At 37.1% G+C, this 12,656-nt stretch overlaps 1 protein-coding gene across 1 annotated transcript in view; it reads left to right on the forward strand.

Moving 5' to 3' along the window:
* CUNH12orf40 (chromosome unknown C12orf40 homolog) overlaps positions 1-12,656 on the forward strand; it is a 95,339-nt gene that overhangs the window by 37,696 nt on the left and 44,987 nt on the right. The window contains 1 exon segment of the mRNA XM_040233493.1: positions 1,079-1,194. Within this exon segment, the coding sequence (XP_040089427.1) occupies positions 1,079-1,194 (116 nt within the window).

Below are 12,656 nucleotides of genomic sequence, written 5' to 3' on the forward strand. Positions count from 1 at the left end.
GTATCAACTGTATTATTCTAATAATCAGTCAAATACTGATATGCTTTCATTGTTCAGTTCATTTCAGTCACTCAGTCATGTCCGACTCTTTGTGACCCCATGAATCACAGCACACCAGGTCTCCCTGTCCATCACCAACTCCCAGAGTTCACTCAGACTCACGTCCATCGAGTCAGTGATGCCATCCAGCCATCTCATCCTCTGTCATCTCCTTCTCCTCCTGCCCCCAGTCCCTCCCAGCATCAGAGTCTTTTCCAATGAGTCAACTCTTCGCATGAGGTGGCCAAAGTACTGGAGTTTGAGCTTTAGCATCATTCCTTCCAAAGAAATCCCAGGGCTGATCTCCTTCAGAATGGACTGGTTGGATCTCCTTGCAGTCCAAGGGACTCTCAAGAGTCTTCTCCAACACCACAGTTCAAACACATCAATTCTTCAGCACTCAGCCTTCCTCACAGTCCCAACTCTCACATCCATACGTGACCACTGGAAAAACCATAGCCTTGACTAGACGGACCTTAGTCGGTAAAGTAATGTCTCTACTTTTGAATATGCTATCTAGGTTCGTCATAACTTTTCTTCCAAGGAGTAAGCGTCTTTTAATTTCATGGCTGCAGTCACCATCTACAGTGATTTTGGAGCCCCCCAGAATGAAAGTCTGACACTGTTTCCACTGTTTCCCCATCTATTTCCCATGAAGTGATGGGACCAGATGCCATGATCTTCGTTTTCTGAATGTTGAGCTTCAAGCCAACTTTTTCACTCTCCACTTTCACTTTCATCAAGAGGCTTTTTAGCTCCTCTTCACTTTCTGCCATAAGGGTGGTGTCATCTGCATATCTGAGGTGATTGATATTTCTCCCGGCAATCTTGATTCCAGCTTGTGTTTCTCCCAGTCCAGCATTTCTCATGATGTACTGTGCATATTTTATTTTCAATTAGGATGCAATTATTTTCTTTTAGATTAAAATAATACATTTTTTGAATATATGTGTATTCACTTAAATCACATTTTATGATAAATAATTTAAATTGTATATCTGTACATTACCATTTTGGCAGCTCTTCCTTTCTTTTACAGCTCAGTAATGTTAATTATTCTCATTCCTTGGTTTCTAAATTAAATGAAAATCAAGATACTTTCAATCCATCATATGAAACAACACAATCTGGACCATTATTTGAAAGATTAAACAGGTAAGCAAAGATTTTGAAGGTAATAAAGAACCTGTAGCATTTATTTCTTAAATTATTAATTTGCTTTTAACAGACATAACTATTTTTAGTTAGAGATGTAAACAGACCTAAATATTAGTTAGAAAAGAAAACTATCAATAAAATATAGTATTTCATTAAATCACTTTAAATAATTATTGTCAAATTGACCTTTAATTTATTTTATTTTTTAATCTTTGTTATTTATTTTTTTTAATTTTACTTTATTTTACTTTATAATACTGTATTGGTTTTGCCATACATCAACATAAATCCACCACGGGTGTACACGTGTTCCCAATCCTGAACCCCCCTCCCACCTCCCTCCCCATACTATCTCTCTGGGTCATCCCAGTGCACCAACCCAAAGCATCCTGTATCCTGCATTGAACCTAGACTGGTGATTCATTTCTTATATGATATTATACATTTTTCAATGCCATTCTCCCAAATCATCCCACCCTCTCCCTCTCCCTCAGAGTCCAAAAGACTGTTCTATATATCTGTGTCTCTTTTGTTGTCTCGCATACAGGGTTATCATTACCATCTTTCTAAATTCCATATATATGTGTTAGTATACTGTATTGGTGTTTTTCTTTCAGGCTTACTTCACTCTGTATAATCATTTCCAGTTTCATTAACCTCATTAGAACTGATTCAAATGTATTCTTTTTAATGGCTGAGTAATACTCTATTGTGTATATGTATCACAGCTTTTTTATCCATTCATCTGCTGATGGACATCTAGATTGCGTCCATGTTAACTAATTTATTTTAAAAAATATTTGGGACCAAGGTGTTTTGCACCTGTTCTATAATTTCCATGAATTACTAGTTTCCTTTACTGTATCATATCGTATTAACTTCTTCTTCATATCTGGTAGTTGGTCAGTGTCCTATTTTTATTTTCTAGATGTCTGTATATAAAACCTAGTTCTTTTTTTTCCTTAATCCATTAAAACTGTCAAACCACTTTGAATTATTTCTTGTTAATTGTGATGAGAAACCTTGACTCTGTAATCCTATCCAAGTCTTCATATTAATAGATAGCACCACTATTCACTCAGTTGCTTAAGCCAAAATAAAAGTTGTCCTTGATTTCTTCCTTTTCTTCATCTCTCAGTATACATTTCACCAACAAAGTATTGTCATTTCTTCATTCTAAGAAACCTTAATATTATTTACTTACGTTTTCATCTCTAAGGGTTCCATCCCAGTCTAAGCAAACACTGTTTCTTGCCTGGAGAATTGTAAAAGCCAAAAAACACTTCTTTTTTCTCTTTGTTCTGAGATTTTTAAAAACAACTTTATTAATGTATAATCAACATATAACAAACTGAACTTACCTAAAATGTGCACTTTGGTAAGTTTTGGCATATTTTAAAAATAATGAACTTATTCATCGTCTCCTGTAGTTTCTTGGGCACCTTTGTAAATCCATTCTTCTGGTCATTTCACATCACTTACTCCCGCCCCAAGGCAACTGTTGATGTGATTTCTGTTACTGTTGATTAATCTGTAAGTGGCATCATACTTTATGTTTTCCCATTTTTGGTTTCTTTTTTCCTTTCACTCAGCATAATTACTTTGAGATTCATCTTTGTTGTTTATTGTGTGTATCAGTAAGTCCATTTCTTTTTATTGCTGAGTAGTTTTCCATTGTATGAATATAGCAAAATTTATTCATCTGTTGATGGACAGTTAGTTTTTTTCCTCCCAGTTTTGGCTATTCCAAAATAAAGCTACTATGAACATTGATATTGAAATCTTGTTTGAATATATGCTTTCATTTCTGTTGGGTAAATATCTACAAGGCTTCCCTCATAGCTCAGTTGGTGAAGAATCTGCCTGCAATGCAGGAGACCCGGGTTTGAGTCCTGGGTTGGGAAGATTCCGTGGAGAAGGAAATGACAACCAACTCCATATTCTTGCCTGGAGAATCCCATGGACTAAAGAGCCTGGCAGGCTACAGTCCATGGGGTTGCCCGAGAGTCAGACATGACTTAGCGACTAAACCACCACCAAATATCTACATATGGAATGGCTAGTGTATGTTTAACATTTTAAGAAACTGGCAGACTTGTTTCCCAAGTGATTTATGTCATTTCTACATTCCCGTCAGCAAAGAATGAGAGTTCCATTTCCAGTACATCCTTGACAACACTTGGTATGGTTAGTCTTTTAAAATTTATGCTACTTTAGTCAACATGTAATGGTATCTTATTGGGGTTTTAATGATGTTGGCATCTTTTCATGTGCTTACTAATCATTTATGTATCTTTGGTGAAATGCTTACCTTTTTCATTTTCTTAATGGTGTCTTCTTGACACTAACCTTTTTTTTTTCAAAGGTTTTAATTTTGATGAAATGCAATTTAGTTTTTTATTTCTGAATCATGCATATGATGTCAAAGCTAACAAATCTTTGCCTGAGGCAAGGTTATAAAGATTTTCTATTATGTTTACTTCTGTCTTGTGGTTTTCAATATAACATTTTCCACTTCGGGTTAATTTTTTATGTATGGTGTGAGGATTATTAGGATATGATGTGATGAAATAAGGAACTAATTTCATCATTTGCATTTATGGAAAGAAAAGAATATCTTTACCCCATTGAGTGCTTTGAGACGTTTGTTGAAAATTAATTGACAAAAGTATAAATTATTTTCCCCTGTAATCTCAGTTCTGTTCTATTGAAAAATTATGTCTGTTTTTATGGTTGTCACACTGTCTCAACTACTAAAGCTTTACTGTAAGTTTTGAAATTGGGAATTGTATTAGTCTTCCAATTTATTCTTCTTTTTCAAAAATGTTTTAGCTTGTCTTAGTCCTTTGCATTTTCAGTCCTTTGAAAATCAGTCCTTTTCTGATCCTGTTAATTTTAGGATCAGCCTGTCCATTTCTGGGGAAAAGGAACTTTAATTTGATTTTTATAGGGATTGTTTTGAATCTTTAGACCAATTTTGGGAAAATTTTAACATTTTAACAATAGTGACTCTTTTAATCCATCAACATGAAATGTTTCTCCTAGTCAGTTTTTGTCATATGTTTGTCATAAGAGCTTTATTCTTAATAGCCCCAAACTTGAACTAACCCAGTTGTCCATTAAGAATAGAATATTATGTAATATTCATATAATGGAATAGTACACAGAAATGAAAAATGTGAGCTGCTAATATATGTCATAGCAAGCAAGAATATGCATAAATCTCAACACAAAAAGAGAATTGTTGTATAATTCATATGACGTTCAGACAGCAAGCAGAATAGTGGTTACTTTAGGGAGGTGTGAACTTAGAGGGCACGAGAGAACTTTCCAGTGTACTTGAAGTGAGCTTTTCTTTCTCCTCAGCTTTACTGACCTATAATCTGATGAATAAAAATTGTAGGTATTTAAGTTGTCTGCTCTGATGATTTAATAGGCATACACATATTCAAATGATTACCATAATCAAGCTAATTGACACATCGATCACCTCACATAGTTACCATTATTATATGTATGGTGAGACCATTTAAGATCTATTCTGTTAACAAATTTCAAGAGTAAATGTAGCATTAAGACTATAGTCACTGTGTTGTACATTAGATCCCCAGAGCTTATTCCTCTTGTGAGTAAAAATTTGTACACTTGGACCAATATCTCTCCATTTCCCCCACTTCCTCAGCCCCTAGCAACCATGATAGTACCCTCTGCATTTTTTAATTTGGGATTCTACATTTAAGTGAGATCTTACAGTATTTTTCTGTGTCTGGTTATTTCACTTAGTGTAATATCCTCCCTGTTCATTCATGTTGTCATAAATAGGAGAATTTTTATTTTTAAGGATGAATAATATTCCATCTTATTTAACATCCTTTAATTTTTTTTCTCAATAATTACAGTAGTTCTCAGTGTAATGAAATTAATTTCCATACTTTCGATAAGCCTCATGTTTATATTGTTAAATAATTATTTTATTCTTTTTATGCTGTTATGAATGGAATTATTTTCATTTTTTAAAATTTTTTGAGGTATACTTGATTTACACTTGTTAATTTCTGCTGTATAGCAAAGTGACACAGTTAAACATATATATTTATTTTTCATATTCTTTTCCACTATGGTTTATCACTGGTTATTGAATATAGTTTCCTGTGCTATATAGTAGGACCTTGTTGTTTATCCATCCTACATATAATAGCTTGCATCTACTAATCCAAAACTCCTAATCCTCCTCTCCCCCAAACCCGAGTTGGCAACCACAAGTCTGTTCTCTATGTCTGTGAGTCTGTTTCATGGATAGGTATGTTTGTGTCATATTATAGATTCTACATATAAATGATATCATATGGTATTTGTCTTCCTCTTTCTGACTGACTTTGCTTAGTGTGATAAACTCTAGGTCCATCCATGTTGCTGCAGATGGCATTATTTCATTCTTTTTTAGGTCTGAGTAATATTCCATCACATGTATTTAATATATATCTTTTTATCCATTCCTCTGTCAGTGGACATTTAGGTTATGTCCATGTCTTGGCTATTATAAATAGTACTGCTACAAATATAGAGATGCATATATCTTTTGAATTATAGTTTTATCTGGGTCAGTTCAGTTCAGTTCAGTCACTCAGTCGTGTCCAACTCTTTGGGACCACATGAATCGCAGCACGCCAGGCCTCCCTGTCCATCACCATCTCCCGGAGTTCACTCAGACTCACGTCCATCGAGTCCGTGATGCCACCCAGCCATCTCATCCTCGGTCGTCCCCTTCTCCTCCTGCCCACAATCTCCCACAGCATCAGAGTCTTTTTCAATGAGTCAACTCTTCACATGAGGTACCAAAGTACTGGAGCTTCAGCTTTAGCATCATTCCTTCCAAAGCAATCCCAGGGTTGATCTCCTTCAGAATGGACTGGTTGGATCTCCTTGCAGTCCAAGGAACTCTCAAGAGTCTTCTCCAACACCACAGTTCAAAAGCATCAATTCTTCGGTGTTCAGCCTTCTTCACAGTCCAACTCTCACATCCATACATGACCACAGGAAAATCCATAGCCTTGACTAGCCAGATCTTAGTCGGCAAAGTAATGTCTCTGCTTTTAATTATGCTATCTAGGTTGGTCATAACTTTTCTTCCAAGGAGGAAGCTTCTTTTAATTTCATGGCTGCAGTCACCATCTACAGTGATTTTGGAGCGCCAAAAAATAAAGTCGGACACTGTTTCTACTGTTTCCCCATCTATTTCCCATGAAGTGATGGGACCGGATGCCATGATCTTCGTTTTCTGAATGTTGAGCTTTAAGCCAAATTTTTCACTCTCCTCTTTCACTTTCATCAAGAGGCTTTTTAGCTCCTCTTCACTTTCTGCCATAAGAGTGGTGTCATCTGCATATCTGAGGTTATTGATATTTCTCCCGGCAATCTTGATTCCAGCTTGTGTTTCATCCAGTCCAGCGTTTCTCATGATGTACTCTGCATAGAAGTTAAATAAGCAGGGTGACAATATACAGACTTGACGTATTCCTTTTCCTATTTGGAACCAGTCTGTTGTTCCATGTCCAGTTCTAACTGTTGCTTCCTGAGCTGCATACAGATTTCTCAAGAGGCAGGTCAGGTGGTCTGGTATTCCCATCTCTTTCAGAATTTTCCACAGTTTATTGTGATCCACACAGTCAAAGGCTTTGGCATAGTCAATAAAGCAGAAATAGATGTTTTTCTGGAACTCTCTTGCTTTTTTGATGATCCAGTGGATGTTGGCAATTTGATCTCTGGTTCATCTGCCTTTTCTAAAACCAACTTGAACATCAGGGAGTTCACGGTTCACGTATTGCTGAAGTCTAGCTTGGAGAATTTTGAGCATTACTTTACTAGCATGTGAGATGAGTGCAATTGTGTGGTAGTTTGAGCATTCTTTGTCATTGCCTTTCTTTGGGATTGGAATGAAAACTGACCTTTTCCAGTCCTGTGGCCACTGCTGAGTTTTCCAAACTTGCTGGCATATTGAGTGCAGCACTTTCACAACATCCTTTTTCAGGATTATGAAACAGCTCAACTGGAATTCCATCACCTCTACTAGCTTTGTTCGTAGTGATGCTTTCTAAGGCCCACTTTACTTCACATTCCAAGATGTCTGGCTCTAGATTAGTGATCACACCATTGTGATTATCTGTGTCAAGAAGATCTTTTTTGTACAGTTCTTCCATGTATTCTTGCCACCTGTTCTTAATATCTTCTGCTTCTGTTAGGTCCAGACCATTTCTTTGCATGAAATGTTCCCTTGGTATCTCTAATTTTCTTGAAGAGATCTCTAGTCTTTCCCATTCTGTTGTTTTCCTCTATTTCTTTTCATTGATCACTGAAGAAGGCTTTCTTATCTCTTCTTGCTATTTTTTGGAACTCTGCATTCAGATGCTTATATCTTTCCTGGGTATATGCCCAGAAATGAGATTGCTGGATCATATGGTAGTTCTATTTTTAGCTTTTTAAGGAACTGCTCCATACTGTTTTCCATAGTGCTGTACCAAATTATATTCCTTCTGGTAGCAAAGAAGTGTTCCTTTTACTCCACACCTCTCCAGCATTTATTTGTAGACGTTTTAATGGTGGCCATTCTGACTGGTATGAGGTCAGAAGTTTTGATTTGCATTTCTCTAATAGTTAGAGAAACTTTTCATGCACCAATTGCCATACATATGTCTTCTTTGGAGAATTGTCTATTTAGGTCTTCTGCCCATTTTTCAACTGGGTTATTTATTTCTTTGTTACTGAATTATAAGAGCTGTTTCTCTATTTGGGAAATTAATCCCTTGTCGGTTGTATCATTTGCAAATATTTCCTCCCAGTCTATAGGTTGTCTTTTAATTTTGCTTATGGTTTCTTTTGCTGTGCAAAAGCTTGCAAGTTTGATTAGATCCCATTTGTTTATCTTTGCTTTTATTTCTGTTGCCTTGGGAGACTGACCTAAGAAAATACTGGATAGAATTTATGTCAAAGAATGTTTTGTCTGTGTTCTCTACTAGACATTTTACAGTGTCTTGTCTTATACTTAAGTCTTTAGGCCCTTTTGAGTTTATTTTTGTGTAATTTGGAATGGTGTGCTCTTAATCTTAACTTCATTGGTTTCTGTGTAGCTGTCTACCTTTCCCAGTACTACTTGCTGAAGAAACTACCCTTTCCCCATTGTGTATTCTTGCCTCCTTTGTCAAAGATTAACTGTCTGTAGTTGCATGGGTTTATTCCTGGGCTGTCTACTCCGTTGTATTGATTCACATGTCTGTTTTTGTGCCAATCACATGCTGCTTTGATTTCTACAGCTGTGTAGTAGTATCTGAAGTCTAGGAGAATTATGACTCCTGCTCTGTTCTTTTCCTCAGAATACTTTGGCAATTCTGGGTCTTCTATAGTTCCATATAAGTTTTAGGATTATTCATTCTAGTTCTGTGAAAAAACATCATGGGTAATTGAATAAGGATCGCATTAAATCTGTAGATTGCTTTGGATAGTATGGCCATTGTAACAGTATGGATTTTTCCAACCCAAGAACATGGGATATCTTTCCATTTCTTTGAATTATCTTCAATTTCTACTGTTAATGTTTTGTAGTTTTCAGATATGTCTTTCACCTCCTTAGTGAGGTTTATTCCCAAGCATTTTTTGATGCAGTTTTGCAAGATAATGATTTTTTTCAGGTTCCCTTTCTCTTATTTTATTGTTACTGTAAAGAAATGGAACCAATTTCTGTATATTAATCTTGTATCCTGCTACTTTGTTGAATTTATTAGTTATAATAATTCTTGTATGGAGTCTTTAGTGGTTTCTATATATAATATCATGTCATCTTACCATCTGGAGAAGGAAATGGCACCCCACTCCAGTACTCTTGCCTGGAAAATCCCATGGATGGAGGAGCCTGGTAGGCTACAGTCCATGGGGTCACTAAGAGTTGGGCACGACTGAGCAACTTCACTTTGACTTTTCGCGTTCACGCATTGGAGAAGGAAATGGCAGCCCACTCCAGTATTCTTGCCTGGAGAATCCCAGCGAGAGAGGAGCCTAGTGGGCTGCCGTCTGTGGGGTTGCACAGAGTCGGACTCGACTGAAGCGACTTAGCAGCAGCAGCAGCAGCAGCAGCAGCAGCAGCAGCATCTTACCATCAAGTGGTAAATTGACAATTTTGCTACTTCCCTACCAGTTCAAATACCTTTTATTTCTTTTTCTTTTCTGATTGCTGTGGCTGGGACTCCCAATACTATGTTGAAGTGAAGTGATGAGAGTGGGTATCCTTGTTTGGTTCCAGATTTTAGCAGAAAGGATTTTAGCTTTTCACCATTGATTATTATATAACTATGAGTCTGACATTAATATTTTATATTATGTTGAAATATATTCCCTCTCTACCCTTTCATAAGGGTTTCTGTCATGAATTGATGTTGAATTTTATCAAATTTTTTTCTGTATCATGTGGTTTTTATCTTTTCTTTTATTGATATATCACATTGATTTGTGTATGTTGAACCATTCTTGTAATTGTGGGATGACTCCAACTTGGTAATGGTGTATGGTCTTTTTTATGTATTGTTGGATTTGATTTCCTAATGTTTTGTTGAGAATTTCTACATCTATGTTCATCAAAGATATTGGCCTGTAATTTTCTTCTTAGTAAAAAAACAGTGGGTCAGTAATGAAAACAAAGAAGAAATTTAGAAAATACCTTGAAGTTGGGTTCTCTGATGGCTCAGTGTTAAAGAATCTGCTTGTTACTGCAGGAGACACAGGTTTGATCCCTGGTCCAGGAAGATCCCACGTGTCATGGAGCAGCTAAGCCCATGTGCCACAAGTACTGAGCTGGTGCTCTAGAGGCCAGGAACTGCAACTATTGAGCCTATATACTTCAATATGGACTCAGTACTGAAGCCTGCATGCCCTAGAGCCTGTGCTCCACAACAAGAGAAGCCACCACAATGAGAAGCCCATGCACTGCATTGAAGAGTAGCTCTGGCTTGCCACAACTAAGGAAAAGCCTGCCCAGCAATGAAGACCCAGCACAGCCAAACATTAATTAATTAATTAAAAAATACCTTGAGGCAAATGGCAAGACACAACCTTACAAAATTTATGGGATACAGCAAAAGGAGTTCTTAGAGGAAAGTTCATAGCAATACAAGCCTTCCTTAAGAAACAAGAAAAATCTTAAACAACACAACCCACCACCTAAAAAGAATTAGACAAAGAACAAACAAAACCTAAAGTCAGCCAAAGGAAGCAGATAATGAAGATCATAGGAAATAAAATAGAGATTAAAAACAGAAAAACTCAATATAACCAAGTTACTTCACTGAAAAGGTAAACAAAATTGACAAACTTTTGGCCAGGCTTACAAGGAAGAGAAGAGAGAAGACCCCAAAAGAGGAAAGTAAGAAGTGAAAGGATAAATCATAACTGATACTGCAGAAATACAAAAAAAAAATTAAGAAATTGCTGTGAATAATTATTTGCCAACAAAATTGATAACCTAAAAGAAATGGACAATTTTCTAGAAACATACAGTTTGCCAAAACTGAGTAAAGAAGAAATAGATAAATTTAACTGGCCAATTGTTAGAAATAAAATAGACTGTAATAATAATAATAAAAGCCCCTACAAACCTAGGACCAGATGGCTCCACAGGTGAATTTTACCAAACATACAAAGAAACAATTACACCGATTCTTTTCAAACTCTTCTAAAAAATTGAAGAAGAAGGAATACTCCCAAACACATTCTATGAAGCCACCATCAGTCTCATACCAAAACCAGACAAAGATACCACCAAGAAAGAAAATTACAGGCCAACATCCTTGAAATTATTTTATTTTCTTAAAATTGTTTTGTTTTATTGAAAAGGATCCTGATTGAGACTTGTTTATGAAAAAAATAAAATCTGAGCCGTTTCTTTACAAATCTTAAAAGAGACTGGAAAAGGTCAGTTTTCATTCCAATCCAGAAGAAAGGCAATGCCAAAGAATGCTCAAACTACCGCACAATTGCACTGATTACACTAATAGCACATTCAGTTCAGTTCAGTCACTCAGTCGTGTCCGACTCTTTGCGATCCCATGAATCACAGCATGCCAGGCTTCCCTGTCCATCACCAACACCCAGAGTTCACTCAGACTCACGTCCATCAAGTCCGTGATGCCATCCAGCCATCTCATCCTCTGTCGTCCCCTTCTCCTCCTGCCCCCAATCCCTCCCAGCATCAGAGTCTTTTCCAATGAGTCAACTCTTCGCATGAAGTGGCCAAAGTACTGGAGTTTCAGCTTCAGCATCATTCCTTCCAAAGAAATCCCAGGGCTGATCTCCTTCAGAATGGACTGGTTGGATCTCCTTGCAGTCCAAGGGACTCGTCTTCTCCAACACCACAGTTCAAAAGAATCAATTCTTCGGTGCTCAGGTTTCTTCACAGTCCAACTCTCATATCCATACATGACAACTGACTGGAAACACCATAGCCTTGACTAGACGGACCTTTGTTGGCAAAGTAATATCTCTGCTTTTGAATATGCTATCTAGGTTGGTCATAACTTTCCTTCCAAAGAGTAAGCATCTTTTAATTTCATGGCTGCAGTCACCATCTGCAGTGATTTTGGAGCCCCAAAAAAATAAAGTCTGACACTGTTTCCACTGTTTCTCCATTTATTTCCCATGACATGATGGGACCGGATGCCATGATCTTCGTTTTCTGAATGTTGAGCTTTAAGCCAACTTTTTCATTCTCCTCTTTCACTTTCATCAAGAGGCTTTTTAGTTCCTCTTCACTTTCTGCCGTAAGGGTGGTGTCATCTGCATATCTGAGGTTATTGATATTTCTCCCAGAAATCTTGATTCCAGCTTGTGCTTCTTCCAGCCCAGCGTTTCTCATGATGTACTCTGCATATAAGTTAAATAAGCAGAGTGACACTATACAGCCTTGATGCACTCCTTTTCCTATTTGGAACGAGTCTGTTGTTCCGTGTCCAGTTCTAACTGTTGCTTCCTGACCTGCATACTATCAAAGTAATGCTCAAAATTCGCCAAGCCAGGCTTCAACAGTATGTGAACTGGGAAATTCCAGATGTTCGAGCTGGATTGAGGAAAGACAGAGGAACTAGAGATCAAATTGCCAACATACGTTGGATCATTGAAAAAGCAAGAGAGTTCCTGAAAAACATCTACTTCTGATTTATTGACTATGCCAAACCCTTTGACTGTGTGGATCACAACAAATTGTGGAAAACTCTTTAAGAGATGGGAATACCAGACCACCTGACCTGCCTCCTGAGAAATCTGTATGCAAGTCAAGAGGCAACAGTTAGAACTGAACGTGGAACAACAGACTGGTTCCAAATCTGGAAAGGAGTATGTCAAGGCTATATATTGTCACCCTGCTTATTTAACTTCTATTCAGAGTACATCATGCGAAATGTCAGACTGAATGAAACACAAGC

This window comes from Oryx dammah, unplaced genomic scaffold (genome assembly GCF_014754425.2).
Source record: "Oryx dammah isolate SB20612 unplaced genomic scaffold, SCBI_Odam_1.1 HiC_scaffold_29, whole genome shotgun sequence".
Taxonomy (NCBI): domain Eukaryota; kingdom Metazoa; phylum Chordata; class Mammalia; order Artiodactyla; family Bovidae; genus Oryx; species Oryx dammah.